We start from the raw sequence: 22,671 nt of genomic DNA, 5'->3' as shown, positions 1-22,671 counted from the left end.
TGAAGGAAATCTTTTAAACCACCGATGCTGAAATAAGACTTTAGTGTGCACAAAGAAAGCTCACATTAGTGACGGAGAGAGGAAGGAGGGTGGGAGGGCCCAGGAGGCCCTGGGAAACCGGAGTGTGGAGACAAAGGCCTTGGGGCATAGGAGATGGCTGGGAGGGAAGGAGAGCGGAGGGGTGGGCCAGGCAGGCAGAGGCCATATCCGTTGCCTGGTGGGGGTCAGGGGCTGTGTGGAGGCAGGCTCTTGCTTCACCACACTGGTCCTCCTCTCGCCTCTGTTGTTCTTAGCTTCCTCCTGTTCCCTGAGCCCTGTTCGCTTCCTGCCAGAGCCAAGAGCCTAGGGCCGGCCCTGCCCTGCTCCTTTAGTCTTTCCAGGGGCTGAAGTACTGGGCCTGTGGCAAGGAGAAAAACAGAGTGTGATGGCCCTGGCCCAGGTGGTGCCCACCGTCTTGCTGCTCCGACTCTTCAGCAGCAACATTCACTGCAGGCTCCTCGTGTCACATGCTGAACTACAAAAGTCCTGTGGCTCCCAGTCCAGGGGAGAACACGGCAGGTCAACAGGCCACTTGACCACAGCACATGAGTGCTCTGTCTGGGTTCCCTCTACTCCTGGCTCGAAGGCCCAGGGCAGTGTGAAAGGAAAGTGGGGCCGGCCTCTTGACTTTGCCAGGCCACGAATCACTTCTTCTTTTCATGACAAACATGCTTTTCCCCACCAGAGACTAGTGTGATCCAGTTCCTTGGGGATTGAGGGTGAGGTTTGCTCTCCAGCTTTCTCAGAGACTTGTGAAATCTGAGACCCAAGCCACAGCCTGTGGCCAATGTGTCAGACCCAAGTCAGAGGTTACAGGAGGAAGGACAAACAGAGAGTCAGAGCACAGGCAAGTTGGGAGCCCAGGAGCATTGGGAGGATGGGTGGAGAGATTCTCACCAGACCCAGCCTGTCTCCATCAAGGGCTGGGGGCTAGGGGAGGGAAGAGTTCCTGAGCCAGCCGGTGCTGCCTGTCAGAGGGACAGAGGCCAGAAGAGAGGCTGCCAGAGCAGGGGTTGGGCTGTGCTTAAGTCTGCAGGCTCAGGAGTCAGGCTGGATCTGTGCCTTGGTTCTGACATTTACACGCCGCCTGCTGCCTGTGTGATGGGGCAAGCTATTTAACCTCTCAGTGACTCTGGTTAGCTTGCTCATCTGTAAAATGGGATCATAACAATACCTGTCTCATGGGGTTATCTGGATTCATAGAGAAAAGAGTCTTAGTTCAGTAAGTAGTACCTATGACTATTATTACCTAGAGAACTTGAGAAAATCAGGGGTGTGGAGGTTGTTGCTACAGAAATTGGAGAGACCAGGGCAGACTGAGAGGGTCCCTTTCAGCAGAGTAGGAGGCCAGCCTCAGGCCTGCAGAACAAGTGGGAAGAGGGTAGACAGTTGGGTCCTCTGGTGCCCCTTCCTGGCCCTGCTCACTGCTACTCCTGGCCCAGGCTCTACCCTCTTTAGGGTGAAGTTTTTCTTTGCATTTGCCCAGGAATTGGGCTCTCTGTTTCTCCCTCACTATACCCCCACACTGGGCATTTGATCCTTTTTTTTTTTTTTTAAAGTTTATTTATTTCTTTTGAGAGAAAGAGTACATACATACACACACACACACACACACACACACACACACACACACACACACAAGTGGGGAATGGCAGAGAGAGAGGGCGGGGAGAGAGAACCCCAAGCAGGCTCCTCCTCAATGTCAGCTCAGAGTCTGCCTCAGGGCTCAGAACTAAGGAGATCTGACCTGAGCCGAAATCAAGAGTCCCCATGCTTAACTGCTAAACCGACTGAGCCACCCAGGCGCCCCAGGGCATTTGATTCTTGATAAGAAAGATGAAGGTCCTCCAAGGCAGCTCCACACCCCATGCTGCCTTCTCCACCCATCTGCCAGTCAGGAGCTCAGGAGTTGCAGTGGGGGTTGGCATGCTGCTGGCTCTGGGCAGCCCACCTGACCACTTCCTTCCCCTCCTAAGCGGGGGGCTTGAGGGGGCACCACCTGGGGTTGGCAGTGAGTCAGGAGTTCCTGCCAGCGGACGTAGGTCTGGGCCGCCAGGTCCTTGAGTCTGGTCCGGTGCATGGCGTGGGGGCTCTCCCGGATATGGGTGTTGATGTGGCGGTCCAACTGCATGCACAGCAGCTGCAGCTCTCCCTGCAGGGGTGGGGTGTTCATGGGGGAGGGTGTGGCATGGGCCAGGCCCATCCGTAGTAGGGAAGGAGGGAGAATGAAGTCAGAGAAAGGGAGGGATAGATTTTTTTTTTTTAATATATGTTTTATGTTTATTTACTTATTTTTGAGAGGAAGAGAGAGTAGAGGGAGGGGCAGAGAGAGAAAAAGAATCCTAAGCAGGCTTCCATGCTCAGCGAGGAGCCTGATGCGGGGCTTGATATCATGACCATGAGATCATGACCTGAGCAGATATCAAGAGCCAGATGCCCAACTGACTGAGCCACCTAGACACTCCGAGAGGGACAAATCTGAATGACTGCCCAGAAGTAGGGTAGGAAAGGGAGGAGAGGAATAGGGCAGCTGCTGGGGGCTCGGATCAGTATCCATTAGCAATGCCTCATGGGACACTGGGAGAAGGAAGGAACCTGGCTCCCCTAGACCCACTTCTTTCTCAGCCTCCCACTCTTTGCAGCTCCTGACAGTGGGCTGGCCTCCACCTTAGCCTCTTGGATAACTCACCCACTGGTCTGGAGTAATGTCCTGGCAGCTGACCACCACCCCGGCCAGTGTCAGAAGGCTGTGGCACAGGTAGCAGACCTGGGAAGAACAGAGAGAGACAGGCTTCCCTAACTCCGTCCCCTCCAGACTCCTTGTTCTCAGGCCCAGCGGCCGAGGACAGGGACTCAGCCCACCACTGGGCTTCCACCGACAGTTTCCAAGGAGGTGTCTCTAAGGAGGGCTATAGACCCACTCACTCAGAACTCTTCCTCTGATGAATGACTATCCTCCCTTCATTCAGAAAAAGGAGAAATCTAATCTCTGCCATCTAGAAACCCATAAGGTCACGCAGCCCTGTCCCGGGAGCCCAGCATGCTAGGGACCTGTCCACTCTGACCTCTGCCTGGTATCTGTGGTCCTGCTCTGTTCCCTGAGGCACCCACCCATGCCAGATGCCACTATTTCTATGTGAGGACATGGCCCCTGGGTGTCCAGTCTGTCCCTCGGCAGGACACCACTTGCACAGACAGACGTGGAACCCTGTCTGGACAGTCAAACCATGTCGACCTGAAGAGGCAAATGAAGAGAAGAGAGGCAAATGGGAGACAGCTTTGGTTTAGCATCTGCACACTTTATCCTCCAACTCATATCCTTGCTCTTGCCCCCTGGACACTTGGGAGGCAGGATGTGCAAACAGAACAAAGGCCAATTCCATCAGATCAGGGAATGGTTTGATTCCTGGATGCCCCTGGACTCTGTCACTGCCCATTCACTTATGGGACGTTCATCTGCTGTGCAGACCAAGTGAGGTGTAGGGAGGACCCTCAAAGACAGGTGTGGCTTCTGACCTGAAACACAGCCTGCTCCTGGTGCTCTGAACTCCTCTCTGTGGGCACTCCCCTCCTGCACTCAGAGGTGCCTGTTGCCTTGTCCCCTTTAGACTCCTATGTCTAAGATAGGGAGGGTGGCAGGAAACAACCCCACCGTTGTGACCGTGGCCGATAACTAGCTCTGAGGCTGAGCTGGGATGGGAGAGGCGAGCTCCAGAGACAGCCAGCAGGGTTTAAGCATGGTGATAACAGGGCTAGAGCTTAGAACCAGCCCAAGCCTCCCCTGTGCCCCCACTTTCTCTGCCTATACCGTCCTCCTCTCTTAGAGTATCTGGAGATGCCCCAGAAATAGCAGTGGCCGCTCTGCACAGACCCAGTAGCCTCCTTAGGGCAGAAGCCAGAACCACTTTTGAGGGCACCAGACCTGATACTATGGAGTATCGTCTTGTTGAACTCAAATACTACTCTGCAAAATCCTGAGAAGGGAAGCCACCTACCCCCACCCTGGACCCAGCCTGCTCTTCAGCGTGACAGCTGAGGCCCACAGGTGGTGTGACCCCATGGTCTGGCCAGGTTGGGCGACACCACACCCCGCAGGCAGGGAGAAGACGCAGTGGGGAAAGCCAAGGGGAGCGCCGGTGTGCCTTCCGGGCAGTGCTGCCCCAGGTTGGGCAAGATCCAGTTTCTGAGCCAGCTGCTCCTGTCAGGTCCTGCAGCTGCCCGTACCCGAATCCCCCAGCTGGGCTGGCGTGTCAGTGAGCTGGCTCGCTGGCAAGCTGCTCCTTCCCCCAAGCTCCCCTTCCCCAGCCTGTCCTGGCCTTAAGAAGGTCCACAGCATTCAGAACATTCAGAACCCTAACGCCTCAGTCCTCGCAAAAAGCTCAGGCTGCCCCCACTGCCCCCATAAAGCAGGCACAAGTCTGTATGCCAGACACTGTGCCTTGACTAAGACACAGCCACAAACACTTAGACATTAGAAAAAGATACTTCAGAGGCACCCGGGTGGCTCAGTTGGTTAAGCATCTGACTTCGGTTCAGGTTATGATCTCCTGGTCTGTGGGCTCAAGCCCTGCGTTGACCTCTGTGCTGACACCTCTGAGCCTGGAGTCTGCTTTCCATTCTGTATCTCCCTCTCTCTCTGCCCCTCCCCCCCCCCTCTCAAAAATAAAAAAACATTAAAAAGAAAAGAAAAGAAAAAGATACTCCAGGAAGGCAATCATTTGGTCAACAAATACTAAATCTTAGCTTCCCCATGGACCAAAAGGAGAAAGTGTCCTTCTAGGTTTTTTTGGTGGGGGAGGGGGTGATATGCAGCTCAGAAGGCTTCAGGGAGGAAGTGACTAAGCTAGGCCAGGCCTCAAAGGAACAGCAGGATCTGAGGTGAAGATGGCCCTGTTAAGGGTGGTGGCTGGGCTAAGATTACAACACCAGACAGATCCTAGGGCTGATGCAAGAAACAGAGGCAGGGCACATTGGGGGACTGACCATCAGGTGGCTGGCTGGGCTGCAGCAGGGGGGATGGAGGGAACATCCTGAGGACAGGGCTGGCCCCAGACAGCCTAGACAGTGAGCAGTGGAGGCCATTCGAGGCTCTTGAGCAGAGAGGTTGGGTTGTGGGAACAGATGGCCCCCAACCCCACCAGGGAAGGAGGCACCAGAATCAGTTTTGATGGAATTCACTAGAGTGAAAATGTGGCTCTCTCTGACAGGATTATAGGATGTGAGAAATAAGTCCACCAACCCAATCAAAAGAGGAAGAGAGGAATGTGGAGACTTGGAGCACAGTGAAGTGAGGCTTTAATCAACGTTCTTGCAAGAGCAAGTGTTTGATGGACAGGCACACTCGGGGCAGTTACAGCAGACAATTCATCTCCTAGCGTGCAAGTCCCTCCCCTGGTTGCTCATTGGCTGAGTGCTACAGAGGTTACAGCCTTACCCGGATGTCACCTATGCTCGTGTAAGGCACAAAGTAGTCTGATTGGAACAAATGTATGTTCCTTGAGGTGATGCAGAGACTTTCAGTCCCTCTTCTCTTTGTTCCCTGGAGCATGTTCATTGCAAAGCCGGTGAAAATAAGCCTGCAAAATGGAGAGGGGAATAACCTGAAAGTGTCTAAGGGTTTGAGACTCCATTGTTGGAGGGTTGGCGGCAGCCGGGGGGGGGGGGGGGGGTTCGTACATATTTCCAATAGGTTGTAAACCTACTGTTAACCAGACAGCACAGCTTTTATTTGGTATTTCTGAAAATGAATCATCTCCCTTACTTCTCACATAGGACACCCTTTATCTTTTCTTTTCTAGGGTTATTTTTCTACAATGTGGGTGCTTTATTCGGATAACCCAAATACAATTAAAGTTTTTAAAAATTAATTTTAAAGAAGACAATACCAGTTATTATTGATTGAGCCTATTGGATTTAGGGTAGGTGTGGGGGCAAGGGAGAAAGACATGACCCTGAAAAAGAGCAGTGCTCTTAGCACGGGGGCCCCTCTTTGAGAGGGCACTGAACAAGCTGCTAGTGAGAGGTGGTAGGAGTTGCCAAGAAAATATCCAAGGGCCACAGAGCCATGGGTTGGTCAGAGGAAGGCCGGGAAAGACGCCTATCTGAGTGATCTTTGCATTTCAGAGGCCCCTGTGCTGTGTACAAAGCCCTGGGCTAAAAGGGATCTTGGAGACACTCTGGAATTGGTACAGAGGCCAGTCTCTGTCCCTGGAGGTTTCAGGCAATCTTGCTCCCCCTCATCCCCCCCCCCCCAAAGAATCTATCTTCTGGGAGGGAGGCGGGGTGAGGGTGGGTCCAGGATCTGAGGAATGCCCTGGAGGAAAGTCTGTGCTGTGGGGGATTTACTGAGAGAAAAAAACTGCTTGGGACTAAGTGTGTGTGGGTTTCACAACTTGATTCTTAGGCTGATTCCCATAATTGAATCTAGAGGGAAAATCCCAGGAAAACTATTCTGAATGTGTGTTTGGGGGGGGTGGTGGCGAATAACAAGAAGGAAATGGTAGTCCTGAAGATAGGACCCTGTTTACCACATTTTATAAGCTGATTTCCCAAATCAGGAAGAAAACCTTGCCCACTAGCTGCAAGGAGGGCTGAGTGAATATCTTCCTTACACTTAGGGGTGATCCCTTGAGGGGAGGCCCTTCAAGGAAGACTTTGATCCAACGTAAGGGGAGGTGATTCAACGGGTGCACAGAAATCACCACAAAGACAGTAGTTTTTATAGTTGTACTTTTGGGAAAGAAAGGTTTCATACTGCATGGGAAGCATCCAGCCCATCTGGTCCTCTCCCTTTCCTGAGACACCTCCCCCCACCTCCGCTGTGACCCCGGCATTGAGGAGAGGTAAGAGACAAAAAGAGCTCATCTAGAAAAAGGGAAAAGGAAAAAAGGTGGCACTGAGAGCATGCATAGCTTCTTCTGAACCCCACCCTTCCCAGACTCTTCTCCCTTGCTCCGTTTTGTGAAGGTTCCAGGAGCAGACATTAGCAGAAACTGGGGCTCTGGCTAGGAGGGGGCTGCACCTGAGCCTCCTTCCTCTGAGAGGCAGGCCCTGGGCACCAGCAGAGGTGGGGAGGGCAGGCCATTCTCTGGAGGACACAGAGTAAACAGCCAGGTGTGGGAGTTACGTTTCCTGCTCCAGTCACACCGTGGCCAGCTCCTGAACTTAGCAAGCCTGTTCCTGTCCTGGCTGGCACCACGGAGACATGGGGCTGTCTTCCCTTTCAAGACACAGGGAAGGGAAGTTGGGCCTGGGCCATGCAGCAGCTGGGCTGGTACACGGAGACGCCAAGGCCCCCTGCCTTCTCCCATTTCCTCCACAGCTGGAAACGCAAGGTGGCCCTTTCCTCAGCCTGAGGCACTTCCAAGTTCCTTAGTGTGTGTGTGTGTGTGTCTGGAGGGGGTAGAAGTCAGTGTGGCTTCAGGGTTAAAGGGCAGTGCAGAGACACTCCTTGGGGTGGGGGTGGGGGTGGGAGGTGCTATGCTTCTCCAGCCTTCAGGATGTGGTCTGAAGAATGGGCCCTCACCAGCTCAGGTGGCACAGCTCCTCCCCCACTGGGTGTCAGTGGAGGCTGGGAAGTCCCTATGGAAAATGGAGCCTAGGGAAACCTCAGTCAGCAAGTTGGGGAAAGGCAGAGTCTGAGGGTAAGGAGTGGGACGTGCCTGAACCCAATGTGGACAAGACGAGACTGTCCCCTGCCAGTGAGGCCTTTAGCTTTCATTTTCTGGGTCTCTCTCCAGAGTCAGGCGGGCCAACTTTTCTGGGAAGTTCTGTGCTGTGCAGTATGCCTCCTTCCTGGCTCTAGAGCCTGAAGGCGGGCCCTGCCCTCCCCCTGGGGAAGGAGGACAAGGATGAGGGATAGGGCCTGTCACCCTCCCAGGAGGAGGGGAAGGCCAAATTCTCCTTTATCTGGTCCAGCTAGTTTTGACCCCGGGAACCACCAGCCAAGTCTCCATTTGTAGCACTTTCGTCACAAGACAAAAGGAAAAAAGGGTGAACATTTCCCAGGAATTTCATCCTTTAGAAAATTCCCCTCCAGCTAATGCCAAGGAGCAGGCTGTGGCCTGGGTTATTTACACAAAAAATGGGCAGAAAGGAGGCAGAGGATCTCCCAGGAAGCCACTCGCTCTGGCCAGAACATTACGGTTTCTTCCACCTCCAGTCATGACCAAAGATCCAGGCTTACCCTAGGCAAGTCTCCAAACCAAGCCCTCTCTCTGGGGGCTGCCAGGCCGGGTGGGCATCCTGTGGGAGCAGGTCCAGCCAGGCTCTGGGGCAGCTGCCTGGGGTGCTGGGGTTGGGGCGGTGGGGAACAAAGGCCGACTCAGGAACACCTGCTGAGGAAAACCAAGACTAACCCAAAGGACATGGCCTCCCCTGCCTGGCTGCTAGGGCCAAGGGGGCTCCTGCTCAGGAAGCTGGCCCTGAATGCCTACAGGTACCAGCTCCCTGCCTGGGATGCCAGGAGCCCAGAGTAGCCTCCTTTGCTATCTCCTCTCTATGCTCACAGGACCTGCATTCAACCACAACCTGCCTAGGCTGCTCTCAGCTCTGTCCAGAGGGCCTGACGATGGACCCCAGGGGGAGAATTCTGCACAGGTCCCATCATTGCCACACGTGGGTCCACTCACGGCTTTTGCTCGGCTGGAGACAGATGCACCCACACATGATGAAGGTCTAGAACTAAGCTAGTCTGGGAAAGACTGAAGCAGCACTGGTCTGCCATGGCACAATTCAGACCCAAGGCTAGAGCTGGGCCTCCACCAATTCTCTTTTCTTTTTTTCTTTTTGAAATTAAATTGAAACCTACAGCACCACTTCACAGTGCCCTGACCCAGCAGGGCTCCCGGAGAGGCCTGATGGTTCTCATTTTGAGCAGATGTGGAAGCTGAGCTTGGAGAGGTCCCCCAACTGCATAACCATCTCCAGTAAGGGTTAGGTCTGAAGCAGATGTCTGTACTCTCTCCCTAAGGCTGAACAAGCTCTATGTGTGTTTTCCATAAAGGGGACTTAACACTGAAGACACCTCCTTTCAGAAAGAACAGGCTCCCTTTGCACTGCACAGCAGGGGCCTAAGGGCCTGATAGTGGAAGGACAGGGAGAAGACGAGGCTGTACCCCCAGACAGGGAGCAGGGCCCAAGCTTGAGCCCCAAGGGCATGGTCCAGGTACCTTACCACAGGATGGGCAAATAACAACAACAATAATTAGTAATGACTAATCCTGAGGTAGGGCCACTTGCAGGCCCCAGGCCAAGAGCCTTAGCCTGGTGAGAGAGCCAAACCTTGGACAGCTGGTATGTCCACTAGAACACAAGATGAGAGGGGATGCATTTTTCTAGGTGAGCCCCATCGGGACAGGTCCTGGAGTATAGCACTTGCCATCACCTCTAGGATGCTATTTCTTCCCTGTGCCCACAAGCAAAGCACATGACATATTCCCCTTGCTCATGCTGCTACTGCTCCAAGGTTACTCCCTGACCTCGGCTTGGGGCCGGCACTAAAGCAGCAAGCAGAGGACTGTGCTCAACGGAAAGCTGAGTTTGGAAGAGAGTCTGACCAGGACAGGTCATGGGTCATAAGTCCTAGCAAGAAGGAAATGACAAGGATGCATGACTGTTAATTAGGAAATGAGACAGTGCCACAAGGTCTCTTTGCTGCCAAGGGTCTCTGAAGGCACAGAGCTGAGAGGCCCGAGAGCAGAAGCAAAAGGCAGGGCTCCTGCCACACTTACCCTCTGGGCTTACAAGGCTAGACAGTTGGTTCTGTAAATGGAGGTGCCGGTGTAGGCACGGGGGTGGGTGGAGCCCAAACGTGGAGCAAAGATGAGGCCAACTGAGGGTGACAGGAGACAGGCTGGCAGAGTTTGGCTAGGAACCGGACTTCTGGCTCAGCTGTGGGGAATAGCCACTGCCTGGAAAGTTGCTCTCAGGTCCCAGCTGGATGGATGGGCAGGCAGTGTCCACGGAGACTGCTGAAGGATCCCAGAGGCCCAGCATGTGCCCATCTGCTCAGATTCCTCAGAAGACGGGCCCCTTAACTGGACTTCTGGCTGCTCAGAGAAAATACTCATACTTCTCTCTGCCCAGGGTCAGAGACTCAAGACCCAGAGACTCAAGACCCTAAACCCAAGACAGATAGAGGGATTCTCTTTTAAGCTTTATCCCAAACTGGACCCTGAGCAGCCTTGGCCTCTGCTCCCGGTACTGAGGATAAGGAGGGACACGGGAGGCCCTGGCACAGTGGAGTTGGGGTAGGAAAGAGATGGAGTTGGGACAAAAGCAGGAAGACTAGGGGCTTTTAATTCCTGTGGATCTGCTGCAGGGAGGTTATCTCAGAGCATCTGACCCATTCCTGTGTCTGCTGGTGGGAGGAATAAGGGGCTGCAAGCAAACCTTTGCTAGAGTGCTCCCACCCAGCCCACCCTTCCTTTCTGGCTTCCTGCTGGCCGTGGGGGGTAGGGGAGATGACAAGTGGGGATTGGCTGGCTCTTCCTGCTCCTCCGGCTGGGATGAGAGACCCTGACCCCAGGGGGATGTGGACCGGAAACCCAGCTCTGCTGACTACCCAGAGAGGGACAAGATTCTCAGTGCAAACGTTTGAGAATTTAGGGCTGGCCATGCGCATGCACATCAGTATGTGGGTGCCAGTGTTGGAGGGAGCCACTGAAACCATCCAGGGTGCGGGCATGGGCATCTTTCAGGGGCTGGAGAGGCTGCAGAGAGTACTGGCCTCTTCAAAAGCCATTTCCTCAAAAGCTTCTTCTCTTTCTTATCTTTCTCTTTCACTCACTGAAGTGGTGAGCTCACCTGGTGTGCTGACATGGCAAGAACCTAGAAAGCACTATTCTTATACTTGCCAGGGATACTGGAGAGTAGGGCCATTGCCCATGGCTGCAGACCAGGCCATGGGCATCTAAAGTTTTGGGGTACTCAGGATCCTGCTCTCTCCTTTATCAGAGTGTCCCAGTCTCCCATTCCCTATACTCCACGGTGATGACTTCAGCCCTGACTCCAGGGGAAGACATGTGACCCGGGCCTGCCAATCACTATATGCCTGGCTATATGACTGGCTTACAGATGAGCACATGACCCAATCCAAGCCACTGAGACTCAACTCTGGGATTCTAGACAGAATTTCTTTCCCCCTGGATAGGGCTGCTGAGGGAAGGACAGAAGCCTGGAGTTTCTCAGGGTCAGGAGGGAAGGCCTGCCTTGGAATGCACCAAAGGGGCAGAGCTGAGAGATGTAGAGAACAACACTGAGGTTTCATGACTCTGCTCAACTCCTGGTCCGGCTGAGCCCAATGAGCTGTTCTAGGACCTTCCAGGATGTGTGTCTGTGTTTCTGTAACTACAAAGTCCTGGCAAAGGCATGGGAGAAGGGACAAAAAAGGCAGTGAGCAGAAGAGCAGTTGAGAAGGCCATGGCCTGCCTGGAAACTGCTATTCCAACTGAGGAAGTGAGTGAGGGACTTTACACATCTTTCCTCGTCCCCCTTAGCTGCCTGGTGGGAGCTGAGCCCAGGCTGCTCAGTGCAGCACTTACAAGGCAATGTTCCTTGGAAGGTACAGCCCAGGAGGAGAGGCCGGTGTGTGGGGCTGGATGCAGGTGAGGTGGGAAGGGTCCCTCCCACAGGGCTGCACCTGCTAGGGCAGCCATTTCAGTAGGAGCAGTGGGACGCAGCTGAGATTGACTCTGGACCGATCCTCACAGGCAACTCTGTTTAGTTGTGTAAAGCAACGTGTGAACAGGCCATGGGTCAAATGAACAGACTGCAATGACCATGGGGATCCAAGGGCAGGGAAGACAGGTCAGGCACTGCCAGGAAGAAGGAACAGCAGGAGCAAAGAAAATGGAGGCTTGACCTCTCACATTTCCCAGGATTTCTGGAAAAGATGTCCCCTGTCTGGAATCAAATGATGTGGTTTGACTTGTAGGAGAAAAGCTGAAGGCATGAAGTAGGGTCTGCTGACAGAGGGGCTGAATGTGATGGGAGAGGCATTCAGGATTGCCTTTTCTTATGTAAGAATGGGAGGAAGACAATCACAGGGTTGTCGAGGAGGACTCTGAGGACTTGAAAGATGAAGAGGAGGAGTAGTGTTGGGCCAGAAGCAGATGAGTCACCTTGCATGGGGTAAGGGCTCTGCCTGAGGGAGGGACCCCCATGGGTCGCAAGAGGACTGGGCCTGGGGCAAGAGCAGGTTCAGAAGCTGCCTGAAGAATCCAAGCCTGCCCTCCCCCCAGTTTTAACTCTGTCGCTTCAAGCCCTGCTCACACACTTGCAAAGAAGCCAGAGTTCCTGGGACCCAAACAAAGCTGGTTTGGGCCTGGGCCCCATGTGGCCTTCAGATGCTCAGAAGTACCCGTTCTGAAGAGGCACAGCAGCCTCCTAGGTGGGTGTGACCCGGGACTGATGCTTGGATCACCCCTTTGGGTCAGCTTCCCAGAGGCCATCTCTTTGAGGTTTATTTCAAAAGATGTTTGATGTTCTTCACTTTGGAGGAAGTAAGGAGGAACCAATCACAGACTTGGCAGGGAAGAACTCAGGATTCCTGAATATTTGTTTTCTGTCTTTTTTTTTTAATTAACTAATTTATTTTGAGAGAGAGAAAGTGTGTGTGTGCGTGCATGTGTGTGTGCATGCACACAAGCAGGGGAGGGGCAGAGAGAGAAGGAGAGAGAGAATCCCAAGAAGGCTCCTCACTATCAGCGCAGAACCCAACATGGGGCTTGAACTCATAAACTGTGAGATCATGACCTGAGCAGACACCAAGAGTCAGATGCTTAACTGACTAAGCCACCCAGGTGTCCTATTTTCTGTTTCTTAAAACTAGTTGGTTTCTTCCCAACCCATCTAATCTTGCCCTAACCAAGGTCTCCAGCCCTGTGGGTATGACTCTCCCTAAGGTATAGGGTGAGGGGCAGGAAATAAGGATGGGCTCTTGCAGGTGAGAAGGCAGAGAGTGTGCGGAGAGGGGGAGGCTCCTGTTCCACCTGTGCTTCTGGGTGACCCAGGGTGAGGGGCCTGTGCTCCAGCCAAGACTGAGGGGGTATGAGCCACCAGGGCTTAGCGGCACCCTTTCTGCTCACTCCCCACAACCTCCCAAACCACACCCCAGTCACTCAGGCTGCTCTTGGCAGGGTTACCAACACAGGGACAGGCCAGCTGCCTTTGCAGCAGGAGCAAAAGCAGTAAAACTTGTTTGTCAACTCTACTAACACGAGGGTACACCACAAAGATATAAAGACATGTACACAACACATATGCACACAGACATACATGTATGCACCCAGACACACACACACACACACACACACACACACACACACACAGGGCAGGCCCACACCCTCTGCAGAAGATGTGCAGAGACCCAGGAGTGAGCTCAAAGGAGTTTGTGGGGGCAGAGCAGAGTTTGTTTACCCCAGAGCATCACTCCAGCTTGGAGCGCTCCCCCGCCCCCGCATAAAATCAACTCTTTACACACACACCTTCTCTAATACGCAAACCATCCCCAAGCCTCACAAGCACAGAGCCAGACAGCAAGCGGTGTGCGTGGTGAGGAAGCTGACCGGAGCCACCTGAAGTCCTCAGGCTTGCTTTGGGTGGTGGGGCCTCCTGCAGCTGCCCCCCAGCCCCTGGGGGAGATGGGGACCATCACAGATGCAGAGCCCTCAGTGGGCCCTGCACTGCCTGCCCCACGAGGACACTCATCAGGCTCCATGGAGAACATGCCCAGGAGGACGAGGAGAAAGGAACCCAGTTTCTGGTGCCTCAATGCAGCCCCAACCTGGGACTTCCCTCTTTGTGAACCTCTGTTTTCTTCTCACACAATGACAGTTAACTTCCTCAAAGTTCCCAAATTGAACCAAACTGGGGAAAAACTTATTACCCACTATAAGGATTCTGGTTCTGTAGACCTTCCAAAACTCCAGGGGAAGAATGGAACAACAAAAATTCCTTCACTATAGCAAAGGGCCAGGGGAGAGGTGGAGGAAGGGGGGGGGGGAGAGCAAGAAACAACAAGAAAGTATGGTAAATAGAAACAGAACATACAATGGCAGGTCTAACAAGACCAAAACATCAATAATCTCAATAAACGTGAACAGGCCAACATTCTGAGGTTGGGCAGAATGCAAGTAGACAAAATCTGGCCCAAAATGGTCCATGCAAGTCAGCTAAAAGGAAACTCCTGGTTCTGGGTTAGAAGGCTGAGTGGGTCACTTTGAGGGGACAGCAGCAAATTGCATCCAGTCACATGTTTGTCTGCAGAGCAGTCAGAAGGACAGCCTCACCCACAGGGGCCTGGGGTATGGGGGGAGGGGTGCTGGTCTCTTACTGAACTGGTATCCAAGGACCAAATGGAGGCACTGGGAGGCCAACTCTCTGGAGCTGGTTCCTGCATTAAAACATCCTTTCCACCTCTCTCATCTGAATGCCACTGCCTCTTGAGGGGCTGTCTCAGACCCCCATGCCTCACTCTGGCCTAGATGTTTATTCTCCTCTGGGAGAGACCCGCTCAAACCAGGTGAGCACAGGGCCACTAATAACCACCAAGGGGCCAAGCAATCCCTTTATCAAGAGCACTTTAAAAGGCTGGAAGTGTTCTAATCATCTTGTTAGGAAGCAGAATCCTTTCTTCCTTTTTTTCAGAATCTTATATTCCACACAAGCTCTGCCATGATTTGCTAGGACACTTTGTGCCCTGACCCAGCTAGGACAAACAGCCAGGGCAGAAGCCCTCCCGTGGCCTCCCCTCCAGCCTCCCTGAAGGGTTGCAGCAGGACCATGTTGCTGCTTTTTGTTGTTCTTGGTGGCTAGCTTTCCCAGGCAGGAATCTCACTAGCTTATAATTACGAACAATGTGCCCTGATTGGTTCTCTCATAAGCAGGTAACACTTCTGAAGTCAAGGACCTCCGACAAGAGAAGTGCAGGCTATAAACCCTTGTGGCCTTAATGAAACAAGGACTTTAAGAGACAAGGCGGCTGACAAGCAGAGGCTGGTCAGAGGGCATGCAGAGGGAGGGAGGTTTCGAGAAGCAGGGCAGGAGGGTGGATGGCCATAATGGGGTGGTAGAATAGAGTTCAGGGAGGGGGAGAGGAACTCATGTTGCATTCATTCGTTAATTCATTCACTCATTTAGTGCCAAATATGCCATGCCGAGAAGCCCTGGCTGTGCTCATGGTCTAGCTGGGGAGATCAACAAGTAAAGGGTCAACTGCAAAGCCACAGGATCAGTGAGGAGAGAAAGTCAAGCCCTGGGGCACCAGTCAGCAGCTCTCCCAGCCAGCCACTGGAGGACAGGGCAGGGAGGGGAAGAAGGCTGGGAGCTTCCTAGGAGAGGGAGGAGACTGGGCCAAACACCCACCCCCTCCTTCGTTCCCGCTGCAAAGGAGGAGATGGGGAGAACAGGGGGAGGGGAGCCTGGCAGAAGTGTTTATCTGGAGGGCTGGAGGAGGGCAGTCACCCCAGCCTCTCACAGGAAATCTTCCAGACAGGGTGAGCAAGGCCTGGGGGGATGGGGCTCAGCACTGCAGCCCCAAGGGTTAGGAAAGCCCTTTCCTCCAGGTCAGGTTGCCTGGGGCCAAGCTCACTCTGGCCTTAGTTTCCCCACTATGCTTGGACAGAAGGAAGTCAAAGACTTTGAGCTCTAGGGATGAAAGGCTCAGCCCAGGCACAGACCACCACTCCCTGTAAAATAGGGCTGGTGACGCCACTGCTCTTTTTGGCTGGTGAGTAGCCTGATCACCTTTGAAGATGAAACATGCTTGGGCCTAATGAGGAGTCAGTTGGCCAAGGTGGGAGTAGGGCTGGGCTGTGGGAGCCTGGCACCTGCCCCACCAGGCCCCTCGTGGTCAGCACGGCACCTGCCCAGGAGGACAGAACTCTTCCCATTTCTGTGCAGACCCGCGTCCCCGAACCAGCCCCACCTCCTCCCCTTCCCAGCCCAGTGCCCTTTCCCTCCTCTGCTCCAGGCTGGGATCAATCCTAGGTGGGTTCAAGCTGCAGCAAAGGCCTTGGAGACCTGCGTTGGCCTCATGTGTCTCCTTCACTTGCCCTTGGACCCATGTGCCCCCTTCACTGCCCTGGGCTGGGCCAACACTCTAACCCTACCCTTTTGGGGCACCCTGATGAGACATACTGTCCCCTCCATGTTTCCAGGTCAAACAGGTCATTTCCAATATGGCAGCTGACAAGGGGGACACAGTTTCCTTTATATGCATGAGAACAGTACTCAAAATAAAGGATACCCTCAGCCCGCTTCCTCCTCTTCTTCCCTGGTTGTTGAACAGACATTTGCTGCCAGATGGGCTCTGAAAAGCAAGGAGCCAAGTGGAAGCCTCTGGCTTGGTAGTCCCAACTCTGCTGGGTGAGGTCACAGGAGTGGGCTCCAAAGTGTCTGAAGCACACACTCCTCACTGGGCAGATCAGATATAAGCCTTTTCTTTTCTGCTACCACTCCCTCTTCTTCCTCTCTCCTTTTTCCTTCCCCTAACCCAGCCTGCGTCCTGCCCACTTGTGTCCTGCTCAGACAGACCCTTCCCGCCTATGGGCTGACCCCACCTCCTTTCTAGAAGCCCTGGAACATCCAAACACAGTCTCCACAACCAGCACATTTCTCAGGAAATAGATGGGGAAAGAGAACAGGGCATACACACAGCTCACATTCTCCTGGGAGGCAGGCAGCAGTCTCATAAATGCACTAATATTAGGCACAGCTAAAAGATAACCTTACCTACATGTTCCAGAAGAGGCGCATACACCTGGGATTATCATATCTTCTTAATGGTTCATTTGTGTTCATTAAGTAAATTAATTCATTTATCTGATTTGCAGAGCAATGCCCAAAGGGTGGACTTCTGGATCAACATCCAACCTCCGAGTGAGCTTTTGGAATTACCACTTTCCTAAATTAGGAAGATCTCTATCTCTACTCTTCATCCTCGAGGCCCCAAGGATAGGGGAGCTCACTGAGATCCACACAACCCCCACTCTCCCCACCTCCCAGAGTCAGACTTGGGGCTCCCACTCTGAAGCCCCTATACCCCTATACCACTGTCCCTGCCTGACATTCACCCCAAGGGTCCACAGGCCTCATTATTCCAAACACCACAACCTGAAGACTCTGGGGTACCTCTTTGCCCCAGACTCCCACCAATGCATGGCTTTTGGGAAAGCTGAACAATGTCTAGAAAGTCAATTAGGAAGAACTGGGGAAAGGCCAAGGACTCAGCCTCAGGGGCAACCACAGGGAAAAACAGGGAGGAGGTACCCAGCTCTGCCCTAGGAACACAGAATGCCTGTCACATCTGGACATTCCCTCCCAGCCCCGCTTTCCTCACCAGCATTATTTCAGCCCTTGCATCCTCTTTAAACTATGCTGTAGGACTACAGGGCACTCCACAAATGCACTGCTAGCAAATGCATGTGCTAGCAAATGCACATGGGACTATAAAGAATGCAGCAAAACCCAGAAGCAGGGCCAGAGGGCCAGAGTGCCTGTGCATGGAGCGCCCCACTGAGCCTCTGTGAGGGGCACGGGCAAGGGCCCTAATTACAGGCTATGCAGGGATGATGAGCACCTCCTCTCACCAGAGGGAGGCGCTTGCTAGAATTTTAAAGGCCTTGGGGTTTTAGGAGGACTGGCAGCAATAAGGCCCTATAGGCTTGCAGTGTGGACAGCCCTGCCTTCCTCATTACCAGGCTGTGTGGTGCCTGGGCTGAGGTAGGCAGGTGCTGGTGCTCACCTTGTGGTCTAGTTCAGCATTGGTCTTTGGCTGTTGCTCCTGGCAGGGTGGCAAGGTTTCAGAGCCCAGGTACTGTCTGAGGGATGATGGCCTCATGAGGCTCAGAAGCTGGCTGAGCAAAGACAGCTAGGGAGGAGAAGAGAGGCCGTCACACATTGGGTGCTTGGGACACTTGGCTGGCACTAGCAGGTCAGAGCGTGGGCTCTGGAGCCAGACCACCAGCTTCCATGACCTGGATTCACCTCTTACTGACATGCTGTGTGGCCTCTTGGAGCCAGACAAAATGGAGACAACCACAGGAGGGCCATGCATGCACATGGTGCCTAACACAGGCTGAGCCTTCCCTTAAAGGAGTGCACTAAGATCTCTGTAGGTTGGTGTGTTTGATCCACTTCCCTGGAGTAAGCACTCGGGGCTGGAAGAACCAAGGCCAGCAAAGAGGGCAAGATCCTTCCCACCCTGAGCTGCTGGTCAGGCCTCTCTTGCGTCTCTCTCTTCACTGAACTTGCTGTGCGGATTGGAGAGGCTTACGGAGGAGCAGAGGCTGTGAACCTCCCGCCGCCCCCTCTAATGACTGCGCTCGCTCTACATCATTCTGCCTGCCCCTGTTTCTCCGCCCCCACCCTTTTCCTTCCAGGGAATTTTAAAGCAAATCCAAACATTGTATCATTTTACCCATAAAGAGCTTCTAAACCGAAAAGGATAAGGATTTCTCTCCCCAGCATGGTCACAGTATCGTTCTCCTGCCCAACAAAAAATTACCAAGAATTCCTTATGTGGGCTAACACCATGTTCAGTTTTCTCTGATTGTCTCAAAGATGTCCTCACCAGTTGGGCTTTTGGAGTGGGGATTCCCCACAAGGTCCACGTGCTGCATTTGCTTGATATGTCACTTAATTTGCCAGCCACCCCACCACCCATGAAAACTGCACCTCCCTCTCTGAACAAATGGGAGTGCCCCCACCCCTCCCAGGAACAGGGCCTGCAAGAGTCCAGGTGTCTGCAGTAAGCCACTCCTGACCCAGGCCCTGCACCTGCTTTGGGCAGCCTGGGCTCAGCCTTAGCAAGGACCATCCAGCTGCCGTGGAGCTAACTTGTGGCCAGGGCAAACAGCAGGCAGTTTCTGAGCCCTGGCCTCTCTGGGAAAGGGGGCTGCTGATCAAAGAAGCAACGCCAGGGGAATTCACAGAGGCACCATCTTTTCAGATGTAGCAAGTGTAGGCTGGCCAAAAGGACTTAGGCCCGAGCCCCTCACCCAGTTCCCTGCTCTAGCCCAGCCTTGCCCGGCACACCTGGCTTCCTCCCCCTGACTCACCCGCAGACACCTGCTCAGCACCTCAGCCGGCCACAGGCTCAGACAGTCCACAAGAGCAGCTGGGCTGAGGGCTAGGAGACAGGCCCGAGGCCTTGGCTCCTGGAAGGGGGCCAGGCCTTCTTGGCCTAGTGTCACATCCCTTTAGGAAGGGAGATGAGGAGGCAGAGAGAGAGAGAGAGGGAGAGAGAGAGAGAGAGAGGGGAAGAGAGAGAGAGAGAGAGAGAGAGAGAAAGAGGGAGGGAGGGAGGGAGGGAGGAGGGAGGGAGAGAGAGAGAGAGAGAGGGAGGGAGAGAGGGAGGGAGAGAGAGAGAGAGAGGGAGAGAGGGAGAGAGGGAGAGAGAGAGAGAGAGAGAGGGAGAGAGGGAGAGAGGGAGAGAGGGAGAGAGGGAGAGAGGGAGAGAGAGAGAGAGAGAGAGAGAGAGAGAGAGAGAGAGAGAGAAGGTTCTGGGTGAAAGAGAGGCACCATCTGGAGCTTCACCAAAACCAGAGCTGTGCTGTCTTGCTCAGGCCTTGCAAGGCTAGGGATAGTTTCCAAAAGGGCCCTGCCTGCTCTGGGATCACAGCTGTGCAAGCACAGGGGCCAGGCTCTGCAGCCCACGCCCCCAGAAGCAGTCCTCAGGCAGGCAGCCTCACCCCAGGGCCCTCCCTGCTACAGAAGCTGGGGGTGGGCAGGGCACACAACTGCAGCTCCGTGTCTCCTATGTTTTCCTCTCCGTGAAAATGGCTTCACCCTGCTCAGCGCACAAGCTGTGGCCTTCTGATTGCTTACTCTCTTTTGTTTCCAGCTCTGGCAGCCACACCCCTCTCAGGGATAAGGGCATATTTGGACCGTGTGCATCTCAGCAGGGCCGGGACCTGACATTGCGCCTCCCCACCTCACCCCCACCGCTGGAAGCTGTCTTTGCAAACACTCAGCCCATTAGGACAGACACCTCCAGGCAAGAGGCAAATGATCACCCAAGAAGGCGGGCCTCCACTGGTCTTGTCAGTCTGCCTGGCAGGAGGAGAAGAGGAGTTCCAGCGGGGCAATTGTCCACATGGCTGGTCACTCCTGTGCTCAGACCCCAGCAGTGCTTCTATCTGCCCCGTGGAGAAGGCCAGGATCTTAAGTGTCTGTGAGGCTCAGGTGGCCCTGCTGCTCCCTGCAGCCTGTGCTCTGACTGGGCCTTCTGACCAGACACACACAGCTGCCCCTGTCTCCCTTGCAGCCCCAGTTCCCTGTCTACGCTGCCACCTACACCACCCACACCTGCCAATCCCCTCGCCCTGAACTACTTACGATTCCGATCACATTTACCACCTCCTAACACGTTACATAATTTACTTGTTTATTGTGTTTATTACCTGCCCCCCCCCCCCCACTAGAAGGTAAGGCCTCCTAGGGCAGGTTTTGTTCACTGCAGTGTCCCCACAATCTAGCACAGCACCTGGCACCTGGTGTGTGTTTCATTAGCATTCATTAAACAAACGAATGAGTGAAGGGCAGGTTGGGGCTGCAGCCAGCTTCTCCATAGGAGATGCAGGTTGTGCACCTCCTCCATTTTGGCCACTTAAAGCCCATGTTTTCCAGACCCCAAAGTGGAAGACGTGGTTTGACAAAAGAGGTTGACTGTGTTGCAAGAGATGGCCTGGGATAAGCAGCAAACTCCTGACTTGGCCCCAAACCTGTTCTACCTGTGTCTTGCCTATCTCGGTAAAGGGCTTCCTCAACCTGCCAGTTGTCTAGATCCTGGAGCCCTCCTGGTCTCCTTTCTCTCACATCTCGCATCCCACTGGCTGTACCTGGGAATTACACCTAGAGTCCTACCACTTCTCACCACCTACAACACTATCTCCCCAGGCCAAACCACCATCATCTCTTACCAGGATTACTGCAATCACCTATGCTCAACGCAGTAGCCTTTCAACATATTTAATAAATCAGATTCTGTTTCTCTTATCAAAACCTTCCAATGGCTCTCCACTTCAGCATCAAAGTCAAAGCCTCTACCATGGCCCCGAGGCTCTGGTGGATTGAATCCCCACTTACCCCACTTCTACTACTCTGTCCTTGATCCTTTGCTCCAGCCACAATGGTTTCTGTTTTTCCTCCAACCTAAGAGAACTCTGCCTACCCCAGGGCCTCTGTACTTGCTGTTCCCTGTGTGGAATGCTCTTCCCCCAAGAAACCTGCTTGACTTCAGTTCTGTGCACAAATATCCCCATCTCTCAACATTCCCTCTCCTCTTTATCTGGCTTTATTTTTCTCCAGAGCCCTTATCACCATCTGGTATGCCAAATATTTACTTATTTCTTGATGCCTGTGTCCATCTCCCCCGGGACCATGAGTTTCACAAGGGAGGGACTAGGTTCTGTTCAGGGCTGTATCTTCAGTGCCCTGAGCAGTGTCTGGAGCACACTGGTGAATGTGGACAAAACCCTGCTGTTTCTGGGATAGTCCCAGGACTCGCAGGGACAACAGGCAGCAGGCCTGACTTCGAGGCTCTCCTGGAAAATACAAGTTTTGGGGGTGTTGCATCCTGACCACCTACAGAAGTCCCATCCCTCCAATTCAGTTCTTCAGCTCCTGTTTCTAGGGCTTCAGACTGCAGCCAGAGACAGAGAGCCAAGCCATCCAGGGGTCATGGGCTCCTCCTTCCCAGCAGTGCCCTGAGAGGCCTCTGCCCAGGCATTCACCCCAGATCCTCTCCTAGAGGAGTCAATTCTCAACCCTTAGATTCCCCTTCATAGTCAATCTACTGATAAGGTTTATCAAACATGTATACATCAATGAAGGAAGTAGAAGGGACAGCCCTTGTCCTCCTATCTGCCACTTAGGAATAAAGCTCAGGGGACCAGCAGGGCATCTTCAGCATGAAGTGGCAGGTGTGGTCTGGTTTGTCACCACAATGAGAGCTGAGGAAGGGGCTGGAGAAGTGGAGACAGCATGCTGCAGTAGTCAAGAACAAGGACTCTGGAGTCAAATCCTAGCTCCAAGGCTTTCCCGCTGTATAACCCAGAGAAGTTTCCTAACCACACCTGCCTCAGTTTCCCCATCTGTGAAAAACATCTGATGGTAACAGCCATTACTGCTTGGGACTCCTATGAGAGGTAAGCTCTGAGAACAGCACCTGGGATGCGGCCAGGGTTGTGCACCATGTTAGCTACCACTGTTTTGGTTGGGGTGTGATGGAAAGGAAGGAGGGCCAGGGCACACAGCTGCAAGCAGAGAGCGCAGGGTCGGCCTGCGAGGAGGGCAGAGAAAAACAGGCAGCACAGACAGGCCACATGGAGGAGAAGTTGGGAAAGGGGGCGTGCGGGTTTGATGTGGGCGGCTGTGGGGCCAAGGTGGCCCTTTGAAGGCAAGGATCCGTCTGACAGGCCAGACTGGAAAGGGGAGTGCCTGCAGCCTGAAGACCTGGGAGGCCCACGTGGCAACCCCAGGCCTGCAGCAGAGATGGGGGAAACACACGGGGAGGGCCTCGGGCAGGCCCCAGCTGGTCCTTCCTCTCCTGGAGCTGAGCCGCCAGGAGGCTGGTGCCTGCCTGCAGACCCTCCTCTCTGGAACACAAGCACTGACTCAGCCTCTAAG

The 22,671-nt window shown here is 53.8% G+C and overlaps 1 protein-coding gene across 10 annotated transcripts in view; it reads right to left on the bottom strand.

The window, feature by feature from the left end:
• Positions 1–25: 25 nt before the first annotated feature.
• Positions 26–22,671, bottom strand: part of FAM178B (family with sequence similarity 178 member B) — a 114,564-nt gene continuing 91,918 nt past the window's right edge. For 4 of the 10 annotated variants that reach the window (XM_042981242.1, XM_042981247.1, XM_042981251.1 and 1 more), the window contains 5 exons: positions 17,786–17,911; positions 16,289–16,351; positions 2,729–2,806; positions 2,039–2,242; positions 26–397 (listed from right to left, as the gene is read on the bottom strand). In XM_042981242.1, coding sequence (XP_042837176.1) covers positions 368–397; positions 2,039–2,242; positions 2,729–2,806; positions 16,289–16,351; positions 17,786–17,911 — 501 coding nt within the window. In that variant the 3' untranslated portion in view covers positions 26–367. Of the gene's footprint in view, positions 398–2,038; positions 2,243–2,728; positions 2,807–5,473; positions 5,616–8,224; positions 8,376–16,288; positions 16,352–17,785; positions 17,912–22,671 lie in introns of those variants that run through there. The other 6 variants (XM_042981244.1, XM_042981245.1, XM_007097819.2 and 3 more) reach the window with 6 other exon arrangements.

The sequence above is a fragment of the Panthera tigris genome, chromosome A3 (assembly GCF_018350195.1).
Source record: "Panthera tigris isolate Pti1 chromosome A3, P.tigris_Pti1_mat1.1, whole genome shotgun sequence".
In the NCBI taxonomy this organism is placed as follows: Eukaryota; Metazoa; Chordata; class Mammalia; order Carnivora; family Felidae; genus Panthera; species Panthera tigris.
The sequence above is the reverse complement of the archived record's forward strand: the minus strand, read 5'-3'. Positions and strand labels throughout refer to the sequence as shown.